Source organism: Ostrea edulis, chromosome 1, assembly GCF_947568905.1.
Source record: "Ostrea edulis chromosome 1, xbOstEdul1.1, whole genome shotgun sequence".
In the NCBI taxonomy this organism is placed as follows: Eukaryota; Metazoa; Mollusca; class Bivalvia; order Ostreida; family Ostreidae; genus Ostrea; species Ostrea edulis.
The window spans coordinates 89,563,776-89,583,626 of NC_079164.1; the positions used below are offsets into that span (position 1 = coordinate 89,563,776).

A 19,851-nucleotide genomic window follows, 5' to 3' on the forward strand; every position below is an offset into this window, starting at 1 on the left:
TGCAGAACTGCATGATTTTAAGGCCAGTTAGAGAGATTGTCTATAAAACAGATTTCCAAAATTTTAAACACTTATTAGGGACATTTATTTTACACAAATTAGATGTAATTCAGATGGCATATATTGCATATATGACCACTTAATTAACAACTGTTACCAATAACAAATTTAAAATTATAATAGGCAGTTGCTTTTTTTTACCTCTGATTTTGATAAAAGTATTGATGTATTTTTCATATCCCTAGGCCCCTGCAAACCTTTTTTTGGGGGGTGGGGGGTATACTGGAATTACCTTGTCAGTCTGTCCATCTGTCTGTAGACATGATTTGTCCAGAGTATTTCCATAACACTGATGAACAGATTTGATTAAAACTATGTGTATATCTTAAATGAATAAAGAAGTTTTACATCCGCTGTTTTGATTGAAATTTGAGCATATCTTGAAGACTATTTATTTTTCAATGAGCACAATTAATTCACTATTTCCCACCATGCAATGTGCCATGTGGGGGTATTAGTCCCATTAAGACAGCTCTGTTTACAATTTGTACTTGTTGTGGTCTCTCTCTTTTTTTTTTATTTTGGAAGGGGGGTGTCTGCCTTATTGAATGCATTGTTTTCTGTTGTAGGATTTTCTGACCCGGAAAATGATCCAGGTACTGCAAGGAATGGTAATAAAAACTTCCCAAAGAAGTATGATCCTGTTAATGCAGTGCTGGACAAAATAGACTCAGAGTTGTCCTCCATGGTATGATAATGATGTTGTCTGGGAGGTTATTCTAAATGTTCAGTATTTCAATTTAGTACTTACAGTAGTCTTTCATGAACTTTCAAATTCTTTAGGCTTCATACAAACAAAATTTTATCATAGTAGTATTTGATCCATAATAAAGGACAGGTAGATTGTGTAGATAATATCAGCCATTTTCGTAGGCAGTGAACATTCTGATCACATTTTCGTAGGCAGTGAACATTCTGATCACATTTTCGTAGGCAGTGAACATTCTGATCACTTTATTTTGGCAGTGAACATTCTGATCACTTTTTTTTGGCAGAAAAGCTACAATGGTTCACAACGAAGTTCAAAGGGAGATAAGCCACAATCCTCAAAGTATGATGAGTTGATGGGGAGTCAACAAGAGAAATCGGGTGAGTCCCTCCTTCTCTCTCTCCTTCTCCCTTTATCTTCCCTCCTCATCTCTCTCCCTCTCCCTTTATCTTCCCTCCTTCTCTCTCTCCCTCTCCCTTTATCTTCCCTCCTTCTCTCTCTCCCTCTCCCTTTATCTTCAAAAGTGCAGTCATTATATGTATTTAATATTACATAATTGTTAATTTTCAGAGACCCCAGAGAGGTATAGAAAAGTACTGGAACCACCTTCATCAGGATTAGATATTTCGAGGAGTCCACACATTGTCGGTACAGCAGAAATCTACAGTGATGCTGCAGGCGGCACTGATGGTGAGCAGTTCTGTTGTGGCTGTGTTCAAACAATGAACTTGAAGTGTGGTTTTGTTGACATTATTGGGGATATGACAGTCACCTGCATTGTGGGAAAATAAAATGGCGTACATTAGATTATGTCCTACAATACTAGTGACCCCAAACAGTGACAACAAAAACAGGTAGTAAAATGATTTTTTAATCAACGAAAAAGTTTAAAGTTTTAAGCATCATTAACATATGAACTCGTAACTTTAAAACAGTTGATAAGGAGAAAACACAATGTAAATGTATAATTATAGTCTTGCATTAAAGATGCAGGAGCCCTATGGTATAAATCACTATGTTTGTCCATTTGATAGTGTCTACCCATTGATACATTTATATAGCGAGCTTATTCCCAGGATTACTGACTTCATGTTCCATAAATAAAGGACAAAGTCTTTATATTTTCCTTCATATAAATTCAATGAAGTGTTAGTAAAATGATAACCAACCATTATTCATTTAAACTGAAGAAAAAAATATCTCTGCTAAAGTTGGAACTGATTCAGAAAAATATTTTTTTACATTATAACACAGGAATAAATCACAAGAAAATTAGTTACACAAATCACATAAAAATTAGTTGCACATCATGACTGGACTATTTACCAAGAATACAGTATGTATTATGATATATACCTTTTCAAATTTTAGATCTGAGTGACTCAGGTGACCTAGTTATTGCTCATTTTTTTGTCCACTGTCGTTTGTCATCCATCATGCATCTGTTGTAAACTTCTGAACATTTTCAGATTCTTCTCTGGAATGGCTCAACCAATTTCAACCAATTTCTGGTGAATATCATCTAAGGGTCATGAGGAACAAAACTTCTGAATTTCATGAATTCTTCCTCCTTGGGGCCTGAGGGGTGTGGTCAAATCCATCAAATTTGATGTAATATTCCAAAATCTTCTTTAATTCTGGACATCAAGCAGCCAAACTATTGCCATGATTATAATAAGTGATTGTCTCTTACCAAAATTGCAATTCTTACCCTTGGGTTTAGGGTTCATGCCCTAGGATTGGGCTAAGATAGTCATATATTGAAAATGCATAATATCATACGTAGTAAATCTTCTTTACTTCAAGACATCAAGTAGTCAGACTGTTGGCATAATTATAATGAACAATGAGCCCATTACCAAAACTATGAAATTCATGACCCCTGGGTTCAGGGTTCAGGCTCCTGGAGTGGGCTAAGTTGGTCATATGTTGAAAATGCATCATTTTGTAGAAAATCTTTTTCTTTACTTTTGGATATCGAGGCGGCAAAATTTTTGCAGGATATTAATGAACATTGAGCCTTCAACGAAAATTGGGGGGCTTTTGTTGATCATATGTTGAAAATGTAATGTTTTCAAGAAAATATTCTTTACCACTGGATATCAAACAGGCATATTGTTTGCATGATTATATAATGAGCAATGAACCCTTTTTGAAAATGATAAAAATTAGTTTGCTCAAATAGAACTCAAATAGAAAATATCATTTCACAGTGATGTGATAAAAACTTATTCTCCTATGAAAGAATTCTAAATATCAGTTGTGTGTGATAGTTTAATACCAATATAATTATGTATCATCTAGTACTATAAAGTACGAAAATGGAGATTGATTGATTGATGTTTTCTGCCACACTCAACAATTTTTCAGTTATATGGTGGCACCCAAAGCACACAGGTAACTCAATAATTTCTAAAGACCAAAAGAATGTGCATATTCAGGTGACCATTATAAGGCCCATTGGTCTTTCGTTATAGGAGTATAAACAATGATTAGCGACTCAAAATGAACTGTACTGAAAGGTATCTGATCTGTAAAAGCATTAATCTTCCCAATATCTGTAGCATTAAATCTTGTGGGAAAATAAAGTGCTTATCTTTCAGTGTGACAGACATGGCAGAATAGTAGATGATGTCTAGTTCTGTTTATAGGAATTCAAATTTTTGTTTAACTTACCTCCCCTTTTAGAAATGTAGATAAAATGAAATATCTTTATACTTTATTTAGTGACCTTTACTATTCTTTGCATATATTGAAAGACCATGATAATATAAGCTTCTTTTTTTTATCAACGACATGAGCTTTCTTTGGAAATTATATTTCATTTGATTATAGTTTTATAATGTAAGAAATGTATTTTTCTCATAGGAACTAATGTTGAAATACGTGACAAATATTTCTAATTTGTCTAATTAATTTGAAATTTCTTTTGGTGAGTATTTTTGTATGTTACTTATCTTTTATTTGATACCAAGTTCTGTATCAAATAACTTTAAATTAAATTTTTGAATAAAATTTTGGGGGGTGTTGGGAGTCTGATACCTTTCAGTAATAAAATAGTGGACAATTTGCAACAACTACATCTCAGGAAATTGAGGCTATTGAAACACCATTTTACTTTTTAATTGCTCATTTCGCAGTGAGTATGGCCAAATGTAAATTTAATTAAATCTAAAAAGAGAAAAGTGTAGCGTCATTAGTGCTAATGACATCACTTTAGATAGAAACAAAACATCCATCCTTATTATATGAGTAGCATTTTAAACATGGTAACATGAGCTTCAACACATGCTAAAAATAGTGGTCAAGTTAAGATCAAGGTTTATCTTGACTGTTAATCATTACATACATAAGAAATTGGCAACAAAATAACACTAAATTTGTAATTAGGATTGTTGCCAATTGACAAAATATCATACTTTTGAAATTTTTTTCAATCTTTCATTTAATGTGTTTTATCATTTTCATATAGGGATTTACTTTTTTTTTTTAATTAAAAAGATGGATTGTTATTTCATTCAAAGAAGTCGCCAGACTGCACCCTAAACAGTTCTATCAAAATATTTGGTATCATTCCAAAATAAACTTTATTTCAAAATCAAAGTTATATATATAAAAACATACATTAATTCTCAATTTGCTGTTCACTTTAAAATGCACCACCAGAATCACTCTTATTTACATGTAAACATTGAATTGCCAATCAATTAAAATCAAAATGCACTCTTGCTTGGCTTTTGAACAGACAAATTAAATCTTTGGTAAACATACGCTACTTTACATACAATGACATTGTTACTGTGATTAAACCTGTCTCGTGGATGTTTAATGCTTCCTATGGACGTGCCAGTTATTTGTTTTCTTTCGAACTCACTCACTGTTTTAAAACACTGTTGTTCAGAAGGGAGCATGGGATCTCTGTGTGCGTGATAGCATAAGCAAACACAAAATTAAAAGAGTGTAAATTTTGCTACTCATTCAATTACGCGATGAAATGGACTAGGTGTGATTTCTGAAGACTTATAAGCCAAGGATTATAGGTTCCATTGTGAATTTTTATGCTTGCATAATTGTAAGTGAGGTTTAAATATATCTATTGGAGTGCCACAGAAGTCCATGTTTTCAATATAGTAGTATTTGGCAGAAGACTGAAATGTATAGAATGTCATTTGGGGTTTCAAATACACAATTTTCTTTGTTAAAAGTTGGATAGCTGATTGGAGTGATTTTTTCTAGTGTATTGGACTTCAATCTGCTCTACTTTCCTTGGAGATTTACTCTGTTGACAGTTTAAATTTTACAAAATGGAGCTTATTTCTGTAAGATACAATCAAAATATAGGTATGCTATAAGCCTTTATATTACATTATTCCTAATTTTAGTTTAGTTTGACTGCAATGCATTGCAAACATTGAATATTCTATTCAGGCACTTGGTCCCAAATTCAATTATTTTGAAACTCTTGATATATTTGCATATTTGTCACAGTGACCATAAAATCATATTATTTTATCCAGAATGTTTGATTGGAAATGTTTTATCAAACCTGTAATATCAGATTATCGTAAGGGAATTCTGAATAAATTATATAGCTTTACATGCATATTTTAAATCACATGGTATGTTGAACATGTATTTAGTAAGAAGAGATTCTTGTATTTGTTTGATAAGACTTTTCTGTTACTTGATGCCGTTTAAATATTTTCAGGGGAGGAGAAGATGAACGCCCCCAGTGATCTGGATTCCCTCAGCGCTCAGCAACTGGATGAAAAGTTCAAAGAAATCATGCGCAAGAAAAGAGGTTCATAAAATATATGTAGAATTTCAGAGCATAAAATGCATGTGCAAGCAAATATTAGACCTGAAGATCTCTTGAACTTTTGGGCATTGTGTATTGATGTTTTGTTATATGAAGAGTCTAAAACTCTGAAGATGGACAAAGCTCAAGAAGTGGATGGTGCTACTTTGCCTACCACAGTTCAGATTAGGAAGGTTAATTATAGTTAGTCTGGCTACACTGGGGTAGTGTATGTGTTAAAGGATAATCTCTAAATTAAAAAAAATCAACTTCAGGTTATATGTTGGTCATTAGTGATGAGAGGTTACTTGAAACATCTACTTACATTTAACAACATGTCTTTTCTATAGCTATTGGGAACTTATGAAGAGGAACTGAAATAGATATCAGTTTGCTTTATATTTCATTTATCTTCGTTTATTTGATATGAATTGTTTTGAGATGGGGGAGTGGAGGGGTATTGCTGTAATAATTACATTTCCAACGTTTTTGCCTTTGATATCTCTACAAATTGTAAAAAATAGCAATTTCCTCATAAACGTGTCCAATGTGGGTATGAATGCAGATAAATATAGTATATCTATTTTAACGGCTGGGAATTCTAACAAAAATGAAGGTAGAATGTTAATATAAGAAATAAGTTTCATTTTTGAAAATACATGAGGGTATGAACTGCAATACTTCACGCCAGCATACACACTTCATGAAGTAAGCAGGCATTAATTGTCGCAGTCCATACCCTCATCATTCAAAAATATCACCAATTGAGTTGATACATGTACATAAAAATGTACATGGCTATGAGTTCAAATTATCTATGAATAGTGGAAAGTCAATCACCATAAACTCTACTTTAAATCATGAAATGAATTTCCCAAATTTTAATTAGACAATGAAAACTTGAATTCAAAATGTTTAGTGATTTTATAGTGATTATACACCCTACTTCTCCCCCTCTTAAAAAAGTTTGTTTCAATGTGTGCAAATGAAAGATTTCCAAGACATCAACATTTTGGTCTATGTGCAAACGAAAGATTTCTAAGACATCAACATTTTGGTCTGCGCAAACGAAAGATTTCTAAGGCATCAACATTTTGGTCTATGGATGAATAAAGAGGTCTTGATCTGTTAAACATTTTGGTAGACCACAAATCTGCACATGTTTCTACCACTACAACAATTAAGTCTCAAACCTTAAGGGGGTTCTAATGGTATCGTTATATTAATATGTCAATGAAATACAGGAACATATTTTACATGTAACTTGAATAATCCCTGTGGTCTGGGTCATTGTGGGACCAGATAGAACAGGAATTTAAAAAATAATACATGCTTGAACATTCTTCACCAGACCAGTTTGCATTTAAATTTTGAAAGATTAATCTGATTTTTAACGATGCATAAGTATGTTTGGATAGCTAGAAAGAAAACATACCAGAGGTAGCCTTTAGGAAATCTGATAGAAATGAACATTATATGCCCACATTTGCTCCAAGTTCATGAAATTAGGGAAAGGGTTGAAATGTTTCAATGATTTTTTTATTATATATGCTATACATCATAATTGACATGTTCTTGTAAAAATCCTCGGACTTTAATAACCCTTACTATGCCCAAGGACCTCTTAAGAAAGGCAATGCCTTCAGACTACATTTGACTTCTGACACAGGCTACAATCTGATTTGATATGATTTGAATGGAGATTTGTGGTAATGGTCAAGAAATATGTGGTCTTATATCACCCTATTGTGATCCAGGTTTAACTTGGGCAGACCATACATACATTGCCAAGAGGATAAAAAAACAGATTGATAGTTCAAAATCTGCATTCTAACAACCTTAAAAGAATGTGTGTGTATATTGGCATGAAGTGAAATTTTCAATGCTTTGCTTGACATATTTAAATGTTACACATATGCACTTCTGGAGAAAAGAAATTATACACATTTTTAAAAAAAAAGTTTACCATCAGTGATGTGTAGGAAATAAAACAAACAAACAAACAAACAAAATTCACCTGCAGTCTGGCAATTAATGATTAAAGCGAAATGTTTACATTTATTCGTGTTTGTTAGTAAGGAACCTATTATGTTTCATTGTTTATGATTCTCAAAAGAAACCTAAGCTGTCTTAAAGGAATTCTGTGTTTATAAGGTCAGGTCTAAAATTAAAAACTTACGAGGGAGGGAGGAAATATATATAGAAAGAAAATTTTCAAGCAAATCATTTATTAAATTAAAAATGAAAACAGTGTAGATATACTGTACCTTATTTTCAGATGTTTGAATAATTCTAAGTTAACTTAAACTATTCCATCAGATAGAATATCATCTCTGATCCATGTTGTATGAATAACCTGTATTTTGTCGTCAAAAGTAAAAACTTGATTTGAAAATTTATATAAGAATTGAATTTATTTGTTTTTTACAAATGGTAATTTCACTGAAACCTACTCACACAAGTGGTGTTAAACTTGCAATTTATTCAGGGCAGCCTGCAGATGTAGCTGAATTACAAGCTTAAATGTAAAGGAAAAAAAGTGTCTAGTTTATTTATATTATGGGGGATATACATGTAAAAACAAGGGAATCATGGGATAATTTCTGCATAATCAGCCAATTACTAGTATACAAACTATACAGGTATTCCTTCAATGAAGTTGTACAGAATGTCAGGATATTTATTTGAACATGTGTTATTTGTCAGGAAATTATCTGGACCACCTGAGGGCCAGCTACCCCCAGAGTGACACTGACACCATCAACACAGAGGACTATGAGAAGAAATTCAGGAGCATTATGGTGTATAACTCGGGTAAGTCCACGGCAAGGAAAATCTTTGAAGACAACTGCGAAATAAAGTGAATGAAATGGTTTAAAGTTGTATTAGTTAAAAATAAAAGCTTTTTCAAATATGGAAGTTTAACTTATTGTTAAAACAATTTGGATAAGGTAAGTAGAATATACTCTAATGTCTTTAATAGTGTAATATGCATACTGTAGAATCATTTAAATTCGTGGGGGCCAATTTTCGTGGATTGCTGAATTTTTACGGGTTCGTGGGGACGTAATTTCATGGATTTATATATTTGTAAAAAAGATAACTCTGGAATGTTTAAGTTTATTCGTTGAAGATGTAAATTCGTGGGTGAGGGGTACCCACGAATTCCACGAAAATTGAGCCACCACAAATTCTAATGATTTCACAGTATTTATGTAAATTGATGCTCATAATATAGTGAAATAATGAATGAACTTTTAACATTTAATTGTAGACAGACTTTACTTGTATCTCTGCATTTCTATTGGGCATATACTCTTGCATGCTTTCACAATTTTAAGCATGAAACCAACTTCTGTTGTATCTCCACTGTTGTTCAAGCATCAAACATACTTCACATTACAATATATATGCAATGCCATTTGTATTACTTGAATTTAATTTTTTTTTTTAAATTTCTGTGTATATTTTTACATTGATCGTTAAATTAGTTTGTTCGTTAACTGTTGGATGTTAAACAAGATATGTCGCCGTCTGTGAATAAGAGACGTCATTTTCTTGATATATTTATGATACATTCAGCTGTTTGTTTCATCTTTGTTGGGTATGATGGTCTGAATACATGGTTATATTGCATGCTTTCTCACTCTGTCAATAATGTATTTCCGTCCAATAATTATAATACTCCTACCGTGTCTTAACCTTAACTTGCATTCAAACTTCAGTATAATTCCCTTATAATCTCTCAATGATATTTAACATACATGTACACATTATTTAGACTGTATGTAACTTGATGTTTATTAACTATAAAACTTTAGGATGGTAGCAGCAGTATCTAAATAGCTATAGTATACATATCTCAGATTGCAAATGCTTTATTTTATATATTTTCTTTTTTTTTTTTGGTAAAAATAATGAAATTTTGTTTGTTATACTTTTAGCTCGCCTGAGCCAAAGGTTCAAGTGAGCTTTTCTGATCAAAGTTTGTCCAGCGTCTGTTGTTATCGGCAGCGGAGTGAACTTTTCACATTTTCATCTTCTTCACAACCACTGGACCAATTTCAATCTAATTTTGCACAAATCATTCTTGGGTGAAGGGAATTCAAGATTGTTCAAATAAAGGATCACACCCCCTTCAAAGGGGAGATAATTAAGAAAAGGCAAAAATAGGGTGAGGTCATTCAAAATGATCTTCTTCTCAAGAAACACTGGGTCATAATAGTTGAAATTTACATTAGGGTGAGGTCATTCAAAATGATCTTCTCAAGAAACACTGGGACATAATGTTGAAATTTACATTAAAGCTTCCTGACATAGTGTAGATTCAAGTTTGTTCAAATCATAGCCCATTCAATTGCTGGTGGCCAGATAAATCAGTTGGTGGAGCACCTGAATAGAAATTTGGGGGGCAGGGGTTTGAATCCCAGTCTGGTCCATTGCATTTTCTCCCTTCTTGTTACATATGCAAGCATCCCCAGATAATGCAGATTGAAGTTTGTTCAAATCATGACCCCAAGGGGTAGGATGGGGCTACAATAGGGGTTCAAAATGTTAACATTAAAAATCTTCTCAACAATAGCAGAGCCATGATAGGATGCATATGTAGTGCAGATTCAAATTTGTTCAACTATATATGTGAGAATTCAATTTTTATTTTTTTTTAAATCTTCTTCTCAACAACAGCAGGACATAGTCATATTGATGTGCAAGCATTTACATAGATAAAATTCAAGTTTGTTGAATTCAGGGGCCCCAGAGAGTAGGGCAAGGCCACAACAGGAGATCAAAGCTTTATATGGGAATATGCAGGGCATTAATTAAAACAAATTCTATTCAAGAGTAACAGGGCACACTAAATGATATCGAAATGCAAACATTTAAGTTAAATATCTTAGTTTGTATGGATTCAATTTTTTTTGTTCAACTATATATGTGAGAATTCAATTTTTATTTTTTTTTAAATCTTCTTCTCAACAACAGCAGGACATAGTCATATTGATGTGCAAGCATTTACATAGATAAAATTCAAGTTTGTTGAATTCAGGGGCCCCAGAGAGTAGGGCAAGGCCACAACAGGAGATCAAAGCTTTATATGGGAATATGCAGGGCATTAATTAAAACAAATTCTATTCAAGAGTAACAGGGCACACTAAATGATATCGAAATGCAAACATTTAAGTTAAATATCTTAGTTTGTATGGATTCAATTTTTTTTATGTCCCCTTTCCCGTTTGACTAGTGGAGGACATATTGTTTTTGTCCTGTCTGTCTCTCTGTCTGATACTTTAACTTTCTGCATAACCTTCAATTGTGAGTGACTGGGCCCTCATATTTTAAATGAGCATTCCTTGTTACAAGACCTTTCTTTTTGTACCTAAGTTTTTAACCTAGTTACCTTGGGAGTTTGACCTAAGAAAACCTATCCTAAGCAATATCTCCTGAACTGATTAAGACAGGCCTTCCATAGAGAGAGAGAGAGAGAGAGAGAGAGAGAGAGAGAGAGAGAGAGAGAGGGAGAACAAGAGGGAGATTCCTTATAACAAGACCTTACATTTATTCCTATAATTTTTCAGATTGTGACCTTGCATCAGGGTTATATTATGACCCTTTGGTGCTAGGTTGGGGGCTCAATTTGGGGTAAAAAAATTCATGGATATGAAAATTGAAAAAAATCTTTAAAAATTATAACAGCTGTTTAACAGCAGGACCAGGGTGACTCAGGTGAGAGATGTGGCCTGTGGGCAATTTGTTTTACATGTTTTGCAAAACCTACAGGAAAATTCTCTGAATTTGTTGTCATTTTTTCATTTAATTTAATTGTAAATCAAATTATGGCAACAATTTTTATTCAATGTATATTTTTTTTTATTTTTTGTACTGCTGTTATATTTACAAACTATATATTTGTTAATTTTGATAACTAAAGAAACTACAAAATCAATTAATAGACATTTTCATTTTGATTTTAATACAACTTAATGTAAATGGTGATTAATCTTGCAAGTTTCACCCTGCAGATGACTCATCAACTCTGGTACTGTCTGATGATGATAGATTGGATGATTCTTTTGATGAAAGTTTACCTCCACCCCTGAGTTATGTTGTTGATCCACCCCCTAATACAGGTGTGCTGTGATTACATTAACAAAAGGTGTTTTACCCAGTGACCTGTAATATTGTGTTCTGTTGTTGATAACATGTTGTGTGCTGAAGTTTTTAACCCTATAAACAGAAAGTACAAAATATTGAGTGGGTAGACATGTGTTTATTGATCGGTATATGTATATAGTACAGTGTGTGATCTACAGAGGTTTTGGGTTTTTGTTAACAGGAAAAAAAGGGATAAGCAGCATTTTGATTTTTTTCTAACTTTGTTGAACTTATATTTTGAAGTTGTAATAAGAAATAAAAGGTTGTAAGTGGTAGATGCAATCAAAAAGTTACTTTTTGGCATCTGTCCTCAGAACATTATAATTATACTCCAATGGCAATCCATCAAGATAGTGTTTTGTTACATCTACAATTGGAATATCAGAACGAATTTGAAGAACCAGATTTATACATGTATTTTTGAATTTTTATTTTTTGTTGATCATCATGAATTACAGTTAAATGATAGGGACTCTTCTAGTCTCGTTGTAGTTAACGAACACTGCACATTTTAGTACACACATTCCACCAGTATAGAGCTTTGCACTTTGTGCACCTGTACATGCATCAGCCATACTTTTATCAACCTTTCTTTCCATCCAAACACTATGCATCTCTCCATCATGGTTGTTCTTTGGGACTAATATTTTAGGTGATTGGATGGGGTTTAAGTAGATATTACCTATACGGTATTTTTTGTATATGCGTTGACCTTGAAATTTTCTGTAGGTTCCAGATTATCTGATGTGACAGAGGAACCTGGAAGTGTGACAACACCAAAACTGAATCTGCAAACCAAAACTCTGGGTAATTATTATCATTCATCTTAGAGTGAAGGACAACCACCTTGTACTTCTCATTCAACTGCAATATCAAATCACTCTTTAGGCTGAAAGAGTTTTCTCCCTTTCATACATATTGTATGACTTCATACCAAAGTCATTGTCGGATACTCACGGCTGATCTTGTCTTCTACTCATCATGTGATGTCATTGAGTAGAATTAAGATAAGATCAGCCGTGGGTATCCGACGAGGACTAAATGGGTGTCATTGAGTAGAATTATCCCACGATGACCAAATGTGGAGGGGGGGGGGGGTATTAATAATATATATATTCATTTAGTAAGAGTAAGATTTTACATGATACTGATATACCCACCTGATCAATGGGTATTGGGTGTTAATTAAATATCATTTACTCACTCACATAGAAAAGTAGAATCTTTATAGTTCTTATAACTTTATAAAGTTTGAGAAATCAGTCTTTATTCTGATGGATAACTGATTAAGTCTACTTACAGCTGCCCTTAGTCCAGCAGTCCCTGTTGTATCCCAGACTGACCGGTCCACTAGGAGCCGAAGGAGAAGGACTCCTTATACAAGTGAAGCTGAATCGATCAAGACAGAGGACTTTGAAATCAGATTTCAGGTATGAACAAGCTCATATATATATTTCACCATGTATTATGGTGTTATACCGAAAATTAAATGGAGGACATTATGTACACAGCCAATATGTTGAATTAACATTAACCTCATACATGTACTAATTTAGCATTGAAATTTTAATGTTCATTTAACATTAATCGAGCTTATACAGTACTTGATTTAGTATTAAATTTTTAACATTTAATCAATGTTACAGACCCTAAAGCATGCTATTACACCTCCAAAGCGTTTCGTTCTGTACAAACTGTTCACTGCTCCGTACAGACTGTTCAGCATTCCGTGGAGACCGTTTCTTGCATTAATCATTCTGTACATGATTAAGCCACACCCATAGAAACGTGCAGACTGTTCAAACCACACCCTTAGTAACTTACAAACCATGCAAAACGAGCAAGTCATTTCGGTATGGAATCTACGAAAGGTGGACTTTGTTGAGAATTGGAGAAATTATTTCAAAATTTCTCTAAGATGGACTTTCAACAATAAAAATCTGCAAATAATCGAAACAAAACACTTACATTAAAACCACCAGGCAGAGCAAAATCCAATACATGCCAAAAAATCAAAGCATGCAGGCCATGTCTGCCATTTCGTGCAGGTGTAGACCATTCCCAAAGTGTGCAAGCCACATATTCAAAGTGGTCGGCATTTCGTGCAAAGCGTTCCGTGCAAACTGTTTGCCGTTCCATGCAAGAATCGTTTTGTACCATATGCAAGTGGTGTAGTATATGTAGTAGGCTTCAGGGTCTGTGTGTGTGTATGTATGTATATATATATATATATATGAGAGAGAGAGAGAGAGAGACAGAGAGAGAGAGCAATTTAAAAGCTGAAATCACAGGGTAATTCACAGCAAAACATTATTAAATCAGATGCTCTTGAAGCCAAAAATTTATTAGGTCAAGGCATTATCCAAACCATGTCCGAGGATAAGTACTACAAAAGGCTGGTGCTGAAATGTACGGATTTCAACAATTTAGGATTGTTCAACTCTAAAATGGACAGATTATCTTCTCAGCAGTATGATATTTCAAATGAGAGTGCCTGTTTTTAATTAAGAACTATAAGCTTCTTCGCCTGACAGATTGTTTATATTTTCCAAGGATTTGATGGTGCAGCCACAGACCCAGCAGAATGGTAGGGATACAGGCCAGGAGAGTGAACCTGTAGATCCCCTCCACAAAAAAGTTCGGGAAATATTGCGTGTTTCTGCCCCATGTAAGTCCACATATATTTTTTTTATGATAAATGGCTATACAATATCTTTATGACATTGAGTATCGGAGAGGAGGCATTGTTTTTGGTCTCTCTGTTTCTGAGTTTATCTGTCAATATCCTTAGCTTTGGCCATAACCGTAGACGTAAAGCAGAGGGACTGCCGACTCTCTGTGGCGGGAAATTATGTTCCTAGTTTAACAGCATCCTCACTGGGATGTATAGAACGCGAGGGGGAAAACTTCTGGTAATATACATTTGTACAGCGATTGTTGACGTGTCAAGCTAATAAACTTTCAAAAACAATTACATATGGCGTGGATGACATTTTCCATAAACTTAGGAATTGCTAGACTGGAGAAAATACACCAATGATCGAAAGTTCATGTATTGTAATAAAAGACGTTTTGATAGATCTACTTTGTATATGACACAAGCCCAATGAAATGGCTGTTTATGAGTAACTGTAGATGGTTAAAAACTGTAATGTTGTACATTGTACATATATTTTTTAAAACACATTAAATATTTTGAATGATGATTAATTAGATTGGATGATGAATGTCTGAATTTTTAAACCATGTTAGAAACTGTAACTACAGATCGAATAATTAGTATAGTATACATGTTAGAAACTTTAATTACAGATCGAATAATTAGGATATTATACATGCAGGGCAAGAAATATAAAGATATTTTCCTTGAGATGTACCAAACAACAGTGTTTTTCTTACATGTCATTAACACTGAAATCGCAAGGAGATACTTTCGATAGAACTATAAGAATGACGTCACAAGTCAGCAGTCCCCCTGCTTTATGTCTATGCTATAACCTTTGTACCATAGAAGAGGGATGTTTAATTCACATTTGAACCATGGTTAGGTTTAATGAAAAGAATTGGCCTAAATCGTGTCGGGGATCAAGAGATCAAAGGGTGTGGCTTCTGTTACCTAAAAGAGATACTTGGTTTCTCAGCAATAACTTGAGAAGGGTTTGGACATAAATGTTAATATTTTTTATCATCTCCCGGTTTGCCCATGGGTGTGTGACTTTTGATACTAAAAATAGATATTTGGTTTAAATAAATTTAGACCCAGGGTTTGAACATGTTCATATTTTGGCTATGGGTTGGTTAAATGAAAAGCTTATTTGAAATTGCCCATTGGTTTATTTGTCAAAGGGTGTGACCTCTGATACTAAAAATAGGTTTATGGTGTTTCAGCAATAATTTGGAAGGGTTTGATGGGTTAGTTGTCTATAGTTTAACGTCCTGCTGGAGAATATTTGACTCATTTGAAGACATCACCATTGCCAGTGAAGGGCTGCAAAATTTAGGCCTATGCTCGGCGCTTGGGTCTTTGAGCAGGGAGGGATCTTTATCGTGCTATGACAAAGGACCTCAGTTTTTGCGGTCTCATCCAAAGAACAGTCCTATTTAATTGCCTCTTACTACAAGCAAGGGGTACTCGGGACCTATTCTTACCAGTGGATCCCCTAGAAATGGTATAATGGAAAGCTTGTCTGAGATTGCTGTGGGTTCACCAAAACAGATATTTAAAAAGTCCATATTAAAACTTGCAATTGGCCATGATCATCGGATAGTTATTTTTGGGGGAGGGAGGGGGTGGGTGGGTGTTGTGTTTAACAAACACATTTTGTCTTACTAGTACTAGGGTAAGTAGTATTAAGAGTTTTCTAGTTAAAATGTGATATGTGTGCATCTTCTCTATCTACATCACATTGATTATTGATGAACTCTCAATGTCTCAGTTACACAAGAACATTTACGTTTTGCTTTGAAATCCTTGTTACAGATGACATACCGCTGTACAGGAATCTAAGTATGAGAGACTTCTTTCACTCCAACATTATAATTATTAACATTTCCGCTTTCAAGTTACGATGAAATGTCCATGCTTTCCAATTACATGTATCCTCATGCATTGGGTTTGTTCATTTGCACGCATTATCACTGCAGTGTGGGGTAAAGTCTCCAAATTATTAAAGATAAAATACAGTTCATTGGCATTAGAAAAAATGTGGAATTAATCATGATATTCAAATTGCCTTGTATAACATCGATCAATACTGGATTTTAGTTGTATTTCTTAGGCCAAAAAAATTAATAAATAGTTTCTTTTCTTTGTTTTACTTGGCTGTAGCATGAGTTATTTTTCCTTTTAATGTTGACAGCAGCATGAGTTTCCATTTCTTTCTCATATATAGAATAAAAGCAATGGGATTTTATTTTTATAAAAAAAAAAATAGCTTCATATTATTTACTTATTAAGTGTATATACTATTATTCTTAAATATTTGCACATAAATTAGTATGCATTCAATAATTTTTTGATAAAAAATATACTTCCAATTTTATTTAAACCTTCTGAAAGCTTTTCAGAAATATCTATAAGACAGGAGTGATTAACTTATTTTACATGAATAAACACAAATAAAAATTGGGGAAAATTTTTCATGCATTACCTTTTCAACTGAGAAACTATTGTTTTATTTTTTTGGCCTTATATAGTCTTTTTAAAACCAAATTTTAAAGTTTAAATTGATCTATGAAATTCTGTATCAAAAATGAAGACATTAAGAAATACATCAAAATTTCATACTGAGATTGAGTTACTTAATATTATGTGCCATGCCATATTTCTGAAACTTGAAACTTTTGTCAATGTATTGGATGAATATGTGATGTATTTTTTGCACAGATGTTGTTATAAAGGGTAGAGTCATTATTGGTGAGAACTTCATGTATTATCTGGTTGTTTTACTTTAACCTACACAGTGGAGAGATAAAGGAAATTAATATAAAAGAATTAAGAGAAAATGAGAGTTTGTACAATTAACATTCACTGTGTTTATATGAAGACAACTCAAACAGGCACATGTTCTGGATTTTATTAAAGAAAAATATATATAGTAAATGTATTATGTGTAGGAGATTATAAAACAATTGAGTCATTATGTCCATAGCATGATTTCCGTAAATGGTGAAGCCACTGTGAGGATTGTTCAGTCAATCTAGCAAACAATTTCAAACTTATTGGGAAAGAAAATTTTCTTGTATGATTTCCACAGGCACTTGAGGATAGAAGAAATCAGTATGCAATGTAGAGTTGAATTTGTGTATATAACATTGATCACCTTTAGTGCGACAATGTAAACTTTATATAATAAGTTTTGGCCGGGTTGCACAATGTGGGCGGCCCTGTAATAGGGTACCTACTCCTCTCACACCACTATTCTGACTTCCCTTAAACTTTGTACATTTGTTATGGACACATTGAAGATGTGCATGTGTCTTTTTGAAAGTGATCAAACATTTTTAGCCGAGTTGCAACGGGCGGGCAGGCGTCAACAATTGGTTTCCGGATGATAACTCGAAAAGTTTAGAATCTAATTAAATGAAACTTTGATATATTGTTGGGTACCAGGTAAGAAAGACCCCTATTGATTTTGTAGAAAAAAGGTCAAAGGTCAAGGTCACAGTGACCGAAAATAGAATGAAATTTTCAGAAAAATTTGGTTTCCGGATAACTCCAATAGTTTAAATCCGAAGCAAATGAAACTTTGATATATTGTTGGGTACCAGGTAAGGAAGACCCCTATTGATTTTGGAGAAAATAGGTCAAAGGTCAAGGTCACAGTGACCGAATTTAGAATGAAAATTTCAGAAATATTTGGTTTCCGGATGATAACTCATAAAGTTTAAATCCGAATCACATGATACTTACAGATATTGTTTTGTACCAGGTAAGGAAGACCCCTATTGATTTTGGAGGAAATAGATCAAAGGTCAAGGTCACAGTGACCGAATATAGAATGAAATTTCAGAAATATTTGGTTTCTGGATGATAACTCAGAAAGTTTAAATCCGAATCAAATGATACTTGGATATATTGTTGAATACCAGCAAAGTAAGGCCCCTATTGATTTTGGAGAACAAAGGTCAAAGTCACAGTGACCGAATATAGATTGAAAACTTCAGACAAATATGGTTTCTGGACAGTAACTCGAAAAGTTTAAAACTGAAATTAGTTCTTCACAATTATAAATATGCCACATCATTCCTGACTTTACAATGTATCCCATGCAACTCGGCTTATGCACCCCTGGGTGCATATACTGATTTTTCAAAAATTTACATGTAGTTGAACTTTGTCATTTGTAAGGATGTCTTGAGTAGATGGTACCTAACTTGTGTAATCAACTCCTCTTACAGCATTTATTTGACATCCTGCAGACCTTGTACAGCTGTTATGGAAGCATTCAATGTGTGCATATGTTGTTTGTTTTGGAAGTGATCAGACATTCTTTAAAAAATTTACATGTATACTATAGTTGAACTTTGTCATTGTTTAAGCATGGTACCTATTTTGTGTAACCAACTCCTTTCACAGCTTTTACTTAACATTTTTCAGACCTTAATTGTACATTATAGATTTTATAAAAACATTGAAGATATACATGTGACATTTTTAAAGTGCATACAGTGTATGTCATTTTTCAGTATGTTTTGTAAAAAAAGGTTTACCTACATAATCTGGCTTTATTATAAATGCATATGCAAATCCGAGGTATCTCTAGGGTAGACTTCTCAAAAGCATTACATAATTCTCTACCACAAATACTTCAGTTTATTTTTATTTCATCTGGATTCATGTACTGCTGTCTCTATGATAGATAACATATTTTAAAGCAACCAGGCTATTTCTCTTGAAACATTTTTGGTTTTGCCCAAACTGGTGTTTTGTATTTTATACTTTTAATCAGAAGGAGGAAATTAGTAGTAAGATGATGATCCTATAGGTAAAGTGTGAGTCTATACTAAAGGCCTGATATTGTATTAGATTTACTTTCAGGTAGAGCATTGGCAATTAGCTCAGGTGTTGACAATTGTAGCCCATTTCATGTATCGTTTCCATGTTCATCAGACATGAAAGAAAAGCAGTCTCACTTGATAAACTGAAAATGACTGGCAATTTGCTCCAATTCATCAGTTCTCTAAATTTGCATCTCATACAACTATGTTCATCATGTCAGTTTCATGTACATGCACGTTGACTTTGTGTGATTTCACAGATTTCAAAACCACTGATAATGATATTGTTCTTATATAGCCTTTGTGTGAATGCACCGACCATCCTTATATATGCCCGTAATAATTGCTGTAAGCAAGCAAAAAATGGAATGATTATTTTTTTTTTTTATCAATTTCATAACTGAAACATTTCTTTCACTTTATGTATATACATGTATTACCTCATATTTGGGGGGGGGGGGGATTATAACTGCCTATGATGCTAACAGATGATGTCTGATTAGTTTTCATTGGACATTACTGTTACTTTTAAAAATTGTGATTTTCTTGTAATTGTAGATAAAACCAAATCTAGAAATGGTTACCATAGAAATAAAGCATATGAGAATTCTGAGTCAGAGGAAAGGTAAAT

General features: G+C 33.4%; 1 protein-coding gene across 16 annotated transcripts in view; it reads left to right on the plus strand.

Moving 5' to 3' along the window:
• LOC125675218 (trichohyalin-like) overlaps window positions 1-19,851 on the plus strand; it is an 86,660-nt gene that overhangs the window by 11,089 nt on the left and 55,720 nt on the right. For 9 of the 16 annotated variants that reach the window (XM_048912786.2, XM_048912821.2, XM_048912746.2 and 6 more), the window contains exons 3-14: window positions 630-748; window positions 1,056-1,149; window positions 1,340-1,459; window positions 3,140-3,166; window positions 5,478-5,570; window positions 8,274-8,381; window positions 11,588-11,695; window positions 12,450-12,527; window positions 13,023-13,150; window positions 14,274-14,388; window positions 16,201-16,227; window positions 19,779-19,845. In XM_048912786.2, the coding sequence (XP_048768743.2) occupies window positions 630-748; window positions 1,056-1,149; window positions 1,340-1,459; window positions 3,140-3,166; window positions 5,478-5,570; window positions 8,274-8,381; window positions 11,588-11,695; window positions 12,450-12,527; window positions 13,023-13,150; window positions 14,274-14,388; window positions 16,201-16,227; window positions 19,779-19,845 (1,084 nt within the window). Of the gene's footprint in view, window positions 1-629; window positions 749-1,055; window positions 1,150-1,339; window positions 1,460-2,354; window positions 2,381-3,139; window positions 3,167-4,937; window positions 5,111-5,477; window positions 5,571-8,273; window positions 8,382-11,587; window positions 11,696-12,449; window positions 12,528-13,022; window positions 13,151-14,273; window positions 14,389-16,200; window positions 16,228-19,778; window positions 19,846-19,851 lie in introns of those variants that run through there. The other 7 variants (XM_048912768.2, XM_048912771.2, XM_048912803.2 and 4 more) reach the window with 7 other exon arrangements.